General features: G+C 37.9%; 2 protein-coding genes across 4 annotated transcripts; one reads left to right on the top strand and one right to left on the bottom strand.

Annotated features, from left to right (window-relative positions):
* Positions 1-2,674: 2,674 nt before the first annotated feature.
* Positions 2,675-9,334, top strand: atf1 (activating transcription factor 1). 3 transcript variants are annotated; one of them, XM_008307012.1, is made up of 8 exons: positions 2,675-2,937; positions 3,755-3,858; positions 5,108-5,230; positions 5,356-5,447; positions 5,537-5,670; positions 6,049-6,231; positions 7,603-7,756; positions 8,458-9,334. In XM_008307012.1, exons 2-8 carry the CDS (start codon positions 3,760-3,762, stop codon positions 8,600-8,602), a joined length of 930 nt encoding a protein of 309 aa, XP_008305234.1. In that variant the 5' UTR covers positions 2,675-2,937; positions 3,755-3,759; the 3' UTR covers positions 8,603-9,334. The 3 variants fall into 3 exon arrangements, with proteins under 3 accessions (XP_008305234.1, XP_008305233.1, XP_008305235.1); XM_008307011.1 differs by having other exon boundaries at positions 2,696-2,937; positions 5,350-5,447; XM_008307013.1 differs by lacking the exon at positions 3,755-3,858 and having other exon boundaries at positions 2,733-2,937; positions 5,350-5,447.
* On the bottom strand, positions 8,725-13,746 carry LOC103376594 (methyltransferase-like protein 7A). The gene is made up of 2 exons (XM_008307014.1): positions 13,153-13,746; positions 8,725-9,725 (listed from the first exon to the last, which is right to left on the bottom strand). Exons 1-2 carry the CDS (start codon positions 13,660-13,662, stop codon positions 9,489-9,491), a joined length of 747 nt encoding a protein of 248 aa, XP_008305236.1. The 5' UTR covers positions 13,663-13,746; the 3' UTR covers positions 8,725-9,488.
* Between the last annotated feature and the right edge of the window lie 36 nt (positions 13,747-13,782).

Below are 13,782 nucleotides of genomic sequence, written 5' to 3'. Positions count from 1 at the left end.
TTAACTATAATAATAATAATAATAATAATAATAATAATAATAATAATAATAATAATAATAATAATAATAATAATAATAATATATTTTACCAACAGTAACCAAATTAAACTCCATTTACAGGTTCCATTAACTGTATAAAGATAGTTGTGAGGACAAATGTGACTGAATATGTTATGATTTGTCTTTTTTCTCCCTGTGACATAAGCCTACAATTTGTTTTGTTCTCACCCATCAAAAGAATCAAGAATCGTTAAGAACCAGAATCAATAAGCAGAATTATATTGTACTCATGTCATCTAGACTGCATCAAAGCTGGTAGGCTACGACATTAATAATGATAAAAAAAAAAAAGTGTATATTGTTTGGTGTGTGCTACGAGTGTGTCTTAGAAGGATGCAGCCTTCGTAGGTTACCAGGGTCAAACTGAATGTTGGCAAAGGAGATGGACAGTCTGGCCAACAGAGGATTTCCTGTTTGTGTCATCAGTTGTTTAGGCATGCTGCTCCTGTCACCAAGCGACTACAGCTGACAACTGAGACACAGCCATTGACGTTTTTTGATGACCAGACGTTTTGGGTGTTGTTGTTTTTTTTTACATGGATGGAGGCATAAATTTTCACATCCTTTCTTGTTTTTACCATTTCTTATAAGTAATAGAGAGGCTTCCCTGGCAGCACGGGTGCACAATGAATCCTGACATAGGTTAGGGCCACATATCCAGCAGGACAGCCTGGTTACACCAATGTGACGCACTTGGTAAAAGAAAGCTTTGTGCATGTGTGTCTGTGTGCATGTCAACTAACCTGCACCCCAAAGGTGCCAAAGAAAAAGAAAAAGATGCAGCAAATGAGAATAATGTTCCCCATAGGTTTAACTGAGGCGATCAGAGCTTCCACAGACAGCGTCCGTTTCGGTTGGTACGTTTCCCTGGAACTTACCAACATGCCTAGCTGGTTGGAATGGAGCTGGCAGACCCAGAGGCAGAGACAGAGGAGTCTTGTTCAGATCTTTCAGAGGACTGTTGGAGGGAGCAACAGCTAACAGACATTGCCATAGGCATGTAAGTAGGCGTTTGAGTGTGCCATAGTGAAGCCATGTTTTTCCACCCATCCATTTTCTATGTATCTAATCCTCACTAGGGTCGTGGGGGGGCTACTCAAACGGCTACTCAGAAAAAACACTGAACAACTGTATGTATGTGTATGTATGTATATATATATATATATACGCATACATACATACAGTTGTTCAGTGTTTTTTTTGAGTAACCTTCTTTTTCTTTTTTGCTCTGTCTATAAAGCACCCTGTTTTTAAAAGGTGCCATATAAATAAAGTTACTATTATTGTTGTTATAAAAGCTAGGTAGCTGGACTCTATTAAAGTTAGTTACATGTTAACAACAAAACAGTGGGGCAACCGGACTTACAGGTGATCAAGAACATTTATTAAATTAACAGCACTAACTACAACACAATATGAACACACACTAAGATCAACAACAACACAAAACAAACAACGTTGTAACTGAGTGAGGAATAAGAGAAGGAGGAAACACAATATCAGTGTTAATATCAATATTACAGTCTGGAGCTCATGTCAGGGGTTTAATGTCAGTGTTTGCAGTTTCATTTTTGTCTACTTATAACTGTGTTACACAACAAACATTTGTAAAATTGTACATTGTACATATGGAAATCTTTGTATTGTATTCTTTTTTTCCTGTTTGCTTTTTAAAACATTTTTTTTTTTCTATTTTGTTTATTTTTTGTATATTCTACTGTGATAAAACACTTTCCCTTGTGGATCATTACATTTTTATCTAAGTTTAAGTCTAAGTTTCTCTCTCTATATATATACAAGCACATAACTTGAAGCAAATACATTAAAACAGAAGCATGTTTTAAAGGTTGTATTGTTCTGGTATTGAGATCTTTTGCTGGAGTTACAGTAGAAATGGATCATACAGCTTCCACAGAGATATTGCCAAGAAAATGTACTTTATATAAATGATGCTTACACATAATGGCCAATGTTAAAGTGCATTATTACTGATGCATCATCATGTCATTGTAATGTTGTAGCCCAATTTTCAGTACTCTTTGGTAGTTTCATGTAGGGCTGAACAATGTGGGGAAAACATCTAATTGCAATTTTACTAACAAATATTGTGATTTGTAATATATATGTATATATATAATGCATTCATTGTGTAATAGATTTAAAACATGTGATGGACCATTATCACATAAGGCATCATCCAATGTTCTAATGCAAGGGTAAGAACTTAAAGATGAAAATTGCTTCAACTGTGACGATTTTAAGTATCATGGAAGATACAACAGGTTTTAACAACAAAAAAGAGTGTAACTGTGTTAAGTTTTTTCTTTTTTTTAAAGGTAATAATAATGACAAACAATTGTGCAAACAGCCCTGAGTAAACAGCCTCTGACAATAAATCAGGTCGGTCCTTAAAGGTTCAGGAGCCGCATCTCAGTATTGCACATTTAAGCAATCAAGGCCTGGTTTAATCTATAATACAGCAAGTCTTGATTGTCTAAAGATGAGCTACAAGATTAGATCCTGCAAGAGTAAGAGTGAGAAATATATTAGTTTCTGATGAAATATGTTACAATAAAACTATAAGATAAAGTGAAATGAACTTTTCCAGTTTTTCTGCATCTACGAGTTGCTCAAACTCTCTCCACCAATCACAAAACCCGAAGGAGCCATTACGTAATGCGTATTTGATCGGAAGCTCCGCCCATTTCCTTTGGCGAAAAAGTGCTCAGCTATTTTTTTTTAGCTGACATCTTTGTGTTTTTAGCTGTTAGCCGGCGGTGCTAAGTAACTTTTCGGCCACTCCTTCATTAAAAGTAAATACACGAATTGCACGAAGTCCACGCTGTGAACAAGAGCAGTTACGCGGCCTTTGAAAAGGTAAAAAACCTCGGCTGGCCGAGCGGTGTTGTAGCGCTCGTCTGGCTGTCTGCTCTGCTGTGGCCGTAATGGCGGCCGCTGCTTCGTCAACTCCTCGCCGTTTTACGAAAAGGGAAGGTGTAGTTAGCTTAATGGCTCCCCGTATCGCTGACGTCTATTGACGCGGTAACTTGCGTGCCAGTGACAGAGTTACACATATTTGCTCATTGAGACAAAAGCTCGTCCATCCCGTGAATCGGAGTAACGAAACTTACTCAGCGACTCCCGCTAAAACTAATGTTTTTTATCGCTTTAAATTGGTTAAGGTCCGTTTAAGTGCACGTTAGCTGCTCTCAACTAGCGGTGTTAGTGAGCTCGAATATTCTAGCAGCAGCGACCTTTTAGTTTTGCTGTTAACATTTACTCAGAGTGAAGTCGGACGCTTTGTCAAATTCAGCATTAAAATATTGAGGGGAAAAAGTTAACAGTATTGAATACGGGGCCTAGCTGTGTTTCGTAACTCCATGTTAACGTTAGTTGCATTGGCTAACGCGGTTGAACCGAAGAGGAAGTCGGACGTTACTTAGTTTAAACTCTCATTTTTAAACTTTAGAGGGAAAAAAAGTGTTGGCTAAACTACGAACCTGTGATTTTTTAAAAAGCTGTGATGTATTTCATACTGGTTTCAAAGAGCTGTTTATGATAAATAATGCAGAAGAAGCGCACAGGCCACAGCGGAGTGGTTACAGCGTATTTACATGCAGCAAAGCCCGCCACAGACAACTGTTGTTGTACTGGAGATACTATAAGACAGTAATATTGATTTATTTCTTCTCAGTTACTATGGAAGAAGTACAGCAGGGCAGCAATGGCACAGAGTCACAGGCTGCAACCATTCCCACTACCATCACAACCTCTCAGTTCTCACAGATAGCCCAACAGGTAACTAGTAGATCCCATTCAAAACACCATTATAGAGTGTCTCTGAAGTACTGCCATGGTACATTACCACAGTAGCTCTTTGTGCTGCTAACACTACAAATCCATTTATTAATGCTATGTTGATAGTACAAATCTAAGGCTTAAAACAACTGCAATTACAGTTTAATTACCTTGCGAGTTGTTTAAAAAAAAAAAAACAACTCTTGCTGTTATACAGAATAACATTTAAGAAATGAATGAAAATCCTTAAACAAAATAATAAGTGACTCTGGGGTTTAGTGTGATTGGTTTGTTTGGTTGAGTCTTGCGCCTCTGTCATTGTCTTTACTTGATTCTTGTTGATGTGTCAGAAGCAATTTTAATCCTTATTTTGACAGTAGGAAGCAGTAAGTACCTGAAGGACTAAGTTCTTGTCTGAGTTCACAGCATGTAATAAGTCAGTAGTTCTCAACTGTAATAGACTCAAAGCTGCTTCAAAATCGCAAACACATAAATTCTAATCAATTCCTCTAAATGAGAACAAATGAGCACATGTAATTGTGTGACAAAATGCATAGTTTGCTTATTTATATGACATGTTTATAGTTCGTAGGCTCCAAAAAAAAAAAAAAAAAAAGAATTTTAGGGACCAAAGCACCCAAAATTTCCATTTCCAGCATGTGATATCTAGTCCTACAGATAATTTTGGATTCATTAGATATTCACCTTGAAGATACTCTCAGATGTACGTTGCTTTGGATAAAAGCGTCTGCCAAATGAAATTGTAGGATAGTAGAAAATTACAGTGAATTGCTGTCTACAGTGGGGAATGGATTGTGTTTAGGATGCTCAAATTATTTGAAAAAGTAACAACAAAAACTTAGCACCATTATACCGACTCATTTTTTTCAGTGTTTTGCAAATGACCAGGACATTGAATCCTGAAAGAAATGCTGTTGCAAAGTTTTTCAAAATTTTTAAAATTGCACTGCACCAATTTTCAATCTACTTTCAATATGTTAGATTGGCACTAGAATTGGTCAATACCTCCTTCCAAGGCACATAAAACAATAGCATCTCACCAGTAGAGGTAAAGAAAACACGTTGTGTGTATTGTGGGTGAAATCTTTCTTTTATGCCTTTTTTAAAAACCACAGTGACGCTGTGGTGTGCTTCTGAGCTCACCTTTATGTGCATACAGTAAAAGCAAGCTACTATGACAACTACAAGTACAGTGTTTTGTCAATTTGAAATTGTCTCTTTTTTCTAGATGTCACTGGGTGGTTCTTCTGTGACCGTTGTACAACTGCCAGGGGGTCAGTTTCAGGTTCAAGGAGTGATCCAGTCTGCACAGTCGTCAGTCATTCAGTCCCCTCAAGGACAGACTGCACAGGTCAGACCAGCTGGTTTTCTTGGCACTGTAGTTGCTGATTTTAAAACTCAGCCTCGGTTCAGTTCATCTCCTTGTTTTTTTATACAAATACTCATGCACTTGTTAATCCACCTTCCAAGGCACAGGGTTCAGACAGTGAAGATTCACAGGACTCCTCTGACAGTGGAACAACACCCCACAAGACCAGAGAAATACTGGCACGACGGCCCTCATACAGGTAAGCCAACAACTTAGAAAACAGTGAATGAGCACAGATCTTGTTTGATTAGTAGTGATTCCAGGATCCTTTATTGCCTCACCTTGCAGGAAAATCCTAAATGACCTTTCATCTGAGGAAGTGGTACACATTGAGGGAAAGGATAACAGCCCGGCATCCACAGGAGTGACAGGTGTTACAGTACCAACCACCCCAATCTACCAGACCAGCAGCGGCCAGTACAGTAAGAACTTCCCTTGTATTCCACTTGCATAGAAAGGAGCGGACATCAAAGTGGTGGATGTCTTCAAAGGTTGTGAATTTGTAATTACTTTGATGTAAGCCATTTTGGTTTTCTGCCACAGGAAATAAGATGATCATGATAATTACGAATGATTGCTTTTGGTATGCTTTCATGTTAGTATGCTTTTACCAGACAGAGCTTTATACTGGAAACTTATCAGCTATTGGTGAGAAATGTGGCCCAAAAAGGGAGTAAGAGTTTTTTAAAATTGTTGAAAGAAAAGTCGTCACAGTACCCAGACTTACAATTCATCCAGCAGGGATGTAATATCTAATTGTGCCATGCCCTTTTCTGATGTCATCTGTGTGATTATTCCAGTTACCATAGCTGCAAATGGCACAATCCAGCTGGCAGCTCCAGGGTCAGAAGGCATTCAGGGACTACAGGCTGTTGCCATGGCCAACTCTGGTGGAGCCCAGCAAGGCACCACCATCCTTCAGTATGCCCAAACACCTGACGGCCAGCAGATCCTGGTGCCTAGCAATCAGGTTGTTGTACAAGGTGAGCTGATTGAATTTACTATTTTTTAAGCCACATTCATCTGATAACAATGTCCTTTTAATAGAGCATTTACAAAAGTGTGGTCAGCTATATTCCAACAAACAACACACAGTTTCACAAAAAGGCTCTCCCCAAATGTATTCCAGTGACAGAAGGCTGTGCTGCTTCTAAAGGCTTTGACAAAAAGGGTTGTTAATCAAAAAAGTAAGTCCAGGTACAACTTTCATGCAGCACAGTTCAGCATCATAGAATAGAAGCCTAGAATAGAATAGCTTTATTGTCATCATTCATGGGGGCATGGCAATAATATAAGTAGCTGCCTCAGGACGGTGCATTTAACAAGCTAAATTAACAACCATAAATAATAAAATCAAATGTACATGTAAAACAAGACCATATTAAGAATTCCAACATATGCAAAATAGGCAAGATATATCCACTACAGTGAGGAGGTAATGAGATCAAATAAAAACCAATAAATGACAATAAATATGGGCAGGAGATTGCACATAAGCAGCGTTAGTAAAAGTAAAAGTAAAATCTTATTGTTTTGAGTTCAGAAGTCTGATGGACCTTGGATAACAACTGTTTCTCAGCCTCTTTGTCCTGCATTTTAAGGATCTGAGTCTATTCTCTTCATGTAGCAGTATGTACAAATTGTCAAGAGTGATGACCAACACTACCTCCATGGCAACTTTGTAAAAATCCAGCTGCAAAGAATAAGCAGTATAAACTTTTGTCAGTTGACTTTGTGCCTGATAAACTTTATCTACTCACTGCCCAACACAGTATTGATTTTTCCTTTGATGCAGTGCTATTCCAGTTGGAATGTGACTTGACTTGTAGGTACCTAGCTTCCAACAACATGATTTGATTGCAGTTGAATTAATATAAAGCATCTTTATTTTTAGAAGCATGTTCTTATCCACTGATTACTAGTTAATGCCCCTTTTAGAATATTCATAGCCCTATTTATTTTTCAATTGCATTTTTATTGTATTGGGTTTTTTTTTAACAGCCTTTAATTTCCTAATTCTGTTTGCCTCTGTTTTGAAATGTTTTAATGTTGATTCAAACATGTAAAGCACTTTGCAACTTTGTTTTGAAAAGTGTTGTATAAATGTAAATTGTGTTCACGCAGGTTTCAAAAATGTCTTCTCTGTTTTGAAGGTAGAACGATAGAAAAAGAGAAAAATATTTACCAAGTCAAATGACACTTTTCTCTCAGTGTACTCTAACACTGTACGTAGCTATCATCAACGAATAAATTCTGGTCTAAACTTAATAAGTAACATCTCTCAAGTGGTGACATTTTGTGGCAGAACTCTTTTGACCTCTGTTCTCATTCTTTGACTGTTGCGTTTCACTCAGGTGCAGGCGGAGAGGTGCAAACATACCAGATCCGCACAGCGCCCACATCCACCTCCCTGCCTCAGACTGTAGTAATGACCTCTCCTGTGGGATTGTCCCAGAGTAAGAGTGATGATCCAACAATGAAAAGAGAAATCAGGCTTGCAAAAAACAGGTACATGCTAAATGTATTTCTTGGTAAAAGTCAGAGGAAAGGCTCCCTGTCCTTCTGAATGGAGAAGTCTTGTATAACACAGGACAGCTTTTAAACAAATGAGACGTAAATTTAAAAAAGTTTCAATTCATGATAAAAAAAACAAGTTTTAAAATATCTTAATAGGTAAACACATTTATTTTCCTGTTGATATTGGAGCTTTTGACTGATAGGGGTTAACAAAATCCTCCTATCATATTAATTGAAAGTTTACAGCCCCTTTCAGACGTGCACTCCTTTCTGTTAATCTGTCAGGATCTGTGAATGTTTCATAAATGAACACTCTGGACACAAGGAATCCTAAAACTTTAGGCAGTTATTTACTTGGACTGTTTGATAAGCCTGCTATTGGTTTATTAGTTTTTTGGAGGATTCCTGTCTAATACACATAACTTGATGTGCTGCTTCATAGGACAAATAACATGAGCGTGCCATGGCTCTCAGTCTGAATGAAACCGTGAGGAACAGAAACACAAAAGTGACCTATAGCTGAAAGACAGAATGCCGTCTCTTTAACCGGTTGATGAAGCCAGTAATGTTACATATGACCGTGTCTGAAAAGGGTTTATGTCACATCTGTAATACTCTTTACATTGTGATGTGCTGAAGTAGCATTTGTTTGTCGTTCAGTTGGACTAACTGCATGTTTTTCCCCGTTTCAGAGAGGCAGCCCGTGAATGTCGACGAAAGAAAAAGGAATACGTTAAATGCCTGGAAAACCGCGTAGCTGTTCTTGAGAACCAAAACAAGACTCTGATCGAAGAACTCAAAACATTAAAGGATCTTTATTGTGTTAAAACAGGATAATGTGTCTGAATAGAGGAGGAGGATAGAGACATAGTGCGGCAGTGGCACAGCTCAGCCATTTGGACATGATGGGGTTTCTGGGAACACTTCATTTCAGGCTGAGATTCTCCAGGTTTTTTTTGTTTTTTTTTTTTACTCTGTTTGATATAAAAGTGACTTATGGCAGTGAGATTTACTCAAGAAATGAAAAAAACAAATTGGCCATTTTTCCACCTGCTGTTTTTTAAATATTTGCTAATGCTATAACATTTATAGTTGTGTACATTTTTAATACTGGGAGATTTGAAATTGTGAGCTTTAACATTCAGTCTCAGTTTTTAAAAGTATCCCTTTCCTCTTTTTTTTCTTGTGTTTTTAAAAATGTTGCTGTTGGACTTTTTAAAAAAAAAAAAAATTATTCTAACAGCATCTGCAGAATTCTGACTGTATAATTACTACACAGACATAATTTCTGTTTATTTTGTGAACCAGCAATTCCCCTCATTTCCCTATAAGGAGATGTTACAATTGTCATTCCTTATTTTTGTGCAATGGAATATAAAGGGTAACAGAAAAGATGACATTAAGTGTGGTTTGTTGGTTATTTCTTGGCAGTTACTTAGACAATCAGGGAAAAAGCACAGTGTCCAGGTAATATTTATTAATGTACATCATGGGACGGGTGGGAAAGAAGAACAAACAGTGTATGAAATGTTGCTGATTCTGTAAGTAAATAAATATATTTTCACTCAATAGTGTGGCTAATGTTTATTGAAAATGAAATTGTAAACAAATCTCATAAACCTACAGGGCTGCATGTCTTATTGGTCAGCAGCCTGTTATATATTGTCAGTGATTAATGACTCAGCTTCAGGTAAATACACAAACTGTACATTCTTTCCTGCTGTCACTTGATAGAATATCCCATAATGTGTGGCCTTATCATTAAAGTGACCTTTGGAGCCTCGATGTGTCTCAGGTGAAGTTCAGTGAAACCGGCTGCCTCCAAGTCTTTCCATGTTGCTCTGGTGATTGTGCATCCGTCCCCAAGATAATACCACAGAGGTTCAAACACGTGCTGAAAGAAGTACGTCCAGGAGGAGGGATCTGAGACGACATGTTCCAAAAAGTAGAACGCTCCGCCCTGAAAGAGAAAGCCAGCAAAAACAGATTATCTTATGCTTGGTCAAATCTGGTTGTGTAATTTTTACTACTGCTACTGTTATGAGGTAGAGCTCTGAAGCTCAAACAGTGGCAGAGGAAATGTATGGCTTATATGGTGATGCTAAAATAGACATGTCTCAATACGTGTTGAATGTAAAAACTTGTTGACCATATTAAAGGTCACCTTGATGAGAAAACCAAGATCACCTGTCTTAAATGTAAACAGACATGATATGAACTTCTGTGCACTGTTTACTTTAAAACAAAAGGATCCCTCCCATCTTTCTTTTCTTGTTTTCTGGCTTTAACCCATCAGAACTCAACAACCCCAGAAGCTTAATTTGTGCTATTGTGAGACATTTATACTTTTATTTCAGTGTTAAAGAATTATTTGCTAAAGTGTTTCAATCCATGACAGAAAGACTGAAAATAAATTCACAACATATTTGAAATAGAATATATTAGGTTACTCATAATGGCCTGAAATGTCACTTTTCATATTCTCTATGCTAACCCATAAGAAAAGCTCGACAACCAAGCAGCTAAGGCCTAAATTAATCTAACTATATCTCGTTTTTATTATTTTGTTTTCATGTCTATGTAGCCTTTGGTAATCTCACTCTCCTTGGCTTATCAATCATTCATCAAGAACTTCGAACTGCAATAAACTATATGGAAGATTCTATACAAATACAGTTCTAATGACTGACTGATTGATTGACTGAAGCTGGAGTTTGCTTGAGGACCCAGGGTGCCCCCAAAACACTGCACTTTACCTGTTTTTAGGAAGCTGGTTCAATGACATTTTTGTCAGTGGGTAAACATTCTACAAGCAGCATCAACAACTTCATTAACTCTCTGTGTCGCAGATGTGTGACCTTTCTACTGACTTGTGATTTCTGTTTACGACCGCACTCTAATTTTCCCCTATGATAATTAGAATATGGCGCGTACTTTATTGATTCATTATGTCCATTCTGCTGTTTAGATGTTGGACGTTAGAACAGCAAATACTTACTCCCCTTTGCTAAAAATAATGGATAGAATTTACAAATATTTTGTATGTCGTGTTTACATTTTTGTTCGGTGTCAGTACATTTACAAATGTGCATTACTTAAGTACTATGATGATATACTTTATTCAGGCATTTACATTCTACTTCACTATAATTCAGAGGCAAATTATACACTCTGTACTCTGCTACATCTATGTTAAAGCTTCGGTAAGTAGTTATTTTGCAAATACAGTTGAAACCAGAAGTTTGCATACACTGTATAAAAAGGCACATAGCCTTTTTTTTCTCACTATCGGAATTAGTCACTAAATGTGACTAAACGTTTCCTGTTTTAGGTCAGTTAGGATTACCAAAATTATTTGAAGAGTTCACTTGAAAAACAGATACCTCCATTTTTGTGGATTTGCAGACCACTTATTTTTTCATGTTCTTATTTTTTACATGACAAAAACAGAGATAACTTAAGTTTGATTGATATTGTCTCAGGTAGATGATGGAAAAGTGGGTTTTCTGTAGGTTTGTGAAGATGGAGTTATCTGTTTTTGCAAATGAACTCTTCATTTCTATCTTTCGAAACGCTAGAATAATGAGTGAATTTTTTAGAGTTTTTTTAAAATTACTTTTCTTTAGTCAGACGCTTATATACACTAAGATTACTGTGCCTTCAAACTATTTGAGAAAGCCTCGATGATGATGATGTCATGGCTTTGGAAGCTTTTGATAGATTAACTGGCAACATCTGAGTTCATTGGATACATTCACCTGTGGATGTATTTTAAGGCACACCTCAAACACACTGCTTCCTTTTGTGACAACATGTAGAAAATCTAAAGAAATCAGCCAAGATGTCAGGATGAGAATTGTGGACCTCCACAAGTCATCCTCGGATACAATTTCCAGTTGCCTGAAGGTTCTATGTTCATCTGCTCAAACATTATACGCAAGTATAAACACCATGGGGATGTCCAGTCATCACACCGCTCAGGAAGGAGACCGGTTCTATGTCCCAGAGATGAATGTGTTTTGGTGGAAATGTACGTATCAACCCCAGAACAAAAGCAAGAGACCTTAGTTACAGAGTGGCTTAAGGATAACAAAGTCAATGTCTTGGAGTGGCCATCACAAAGCCCTGATCTCAATCCCACAGAAAATGTGTAGGCAGAGCTGAAAAGGTGTGTGCGAGCAAGGCGGGCAACAAACCTGACTCAGTTCCACCAGTTCTGTCAGGAGGAATGGACCAGAATACCACTAAACTATTGTGAGAAGCTTGTGGAAGGAAACCCAAAGCGTTTGACCCAAGTCATACAGTTTAAAGGCAATGTTTAAATCTGTAAAATATTCTCTCTCTCATTATAGAATAGAATGCTTTTTATTGTCATCATACACAAGGTACAACGAAACTAAAAGACAACTCCAGTGGTGCTGAAGTATAAAAGTAAGAGTATAAAAAGACAAATATGAATATTTACAAAAGGAAGCCAGTAGGAAGTATGTACAGGTAACCAACAGCAGAATAAATATATTGCACTGTTGAGGTAGGAACACTGTGGATATATGAGAAATATAAATAATAGAAATAAATAATTATTCTAAGTACTAAATATATACAAAATACAGTATCATGTATAATAATAATAATTAAAACGTAATTATGATATAATTATATAGTATAGTATAGTATAGTATAGTATAGTATAGTACAAATAACAAATATATGTGATAAATAGGAAAGACTATGGAGACTGATGTGCGTTCAGTACCCGTATTGCACTGGTAGAACGTGTTGATGAATCTGGTTGTGCGGGCCTTGATGGACCGGTACCTCTTTCCTGAGGGCAGCAGTGAGAACTGGCGTTTCGCAAATAGAAATAATTTTGGTAATCCTGGCTGACCTTAAACAGGAAAAGTTTAGTCACATTTAATGTCAGATAGTGAGAAAAAAAAGGTTATGTGTCTTTTAACACAGTGTATGTAAACTTCCGGTTTCAACTGTATCTTTGAAAATCATCGGGAAAAAAAGTAATAACTTACTGGTTGGCTGTGTAATAAGCCAGATGAGGAAATAATATCCACACCAAAAATCTGCATTTTAAAAAAATAGCATGTTGTTGATTTACAATGCGGGACCATAAAATTACACCTTTACTGTATGTAAATCACCTGAAAATACCCTATAGTCGCTGGTATTTTCACAGTTTTTACACAGAATTACATCAATTATTATTAATATTATTATTTTAAGTATTTCTCTGGCACTGCTTCTATCAGATTTTCAAAGCTTCATGTGAGTGTGTGTGTGTGTGTGTGTGTTTTAGAGTACCGCACTGTGCCTCTCCTGTGTGTGAACGTACAAATGTCCCACTGGCCGTGAACGCAGCAGCAGTGACTCACCGGTCTGAGGACGCGTCGGGCCTCCGTCAGCACCTGCTGCACGCTGCTGACGGAGCACAGGACCAGAGTACAGACGACAACGTCCACAGACTCGTCCTGCACGACTCTCAGGTCCTCCCCGGACGCAGCGATAAACTTATCGTAAGTGAGGTGCGTGTTTGCCTTCATGCTCATCCGCAGGTAGCTCTCGAAGTGCGGGTTGGGGTCCGTGCAGACCACCGTGCAGCCGTCCGGGTAAAACCTAAAGTTGGCCCCGCTGCCACAGCCGATCTCCAGCAGGCGAAGCGTGCCGTCTTCTGCCGCAAATTTGGCGACGTTTCGAAATAGCTCCCTCTTCGTTTTGTGCATTTTGTCGTTGTATGAAAACGTGATATTGTAGGCGAGCAGAGGGAACAGGCGTTTGTACACTTTGAACAGGCCTGTGGCCTCCATGAGGTGTAGAGGAAAAGTCAACGCCGAGCAGAGCAGCCTGCACACTTTCATGAGACAAAACCTCATCTTCCTCTTCATTAGAGCCTCGCTGGTTCACGACTTTAGCAGCTCAAGAGATTACACTGTTAATGCTGACCAACAGTGTCACACTTTAACCACACAACGGCGCAAAAACACTGGAGTCTCCATGAGGGTCAA

Source organism: Stegastes partitus, unplaced genomic scaffold, assembly GCF_000690725.1.
Source record: "Stegastes partitus isolate 25-593 unplaced genomic scaffold, Stegastes_partitus-1.0.2 Scaffold51, whole genome shotgun sequence".
Classification (NCBI taxonomy): Eukaryota; Metazoa; Chordata; class Actinopteri; family Pomacentridae; genus Stegastes; species Stegastes partitus.
This window is presented reverse-complemented; position numbering and strand designations above follow the sequence as displayed.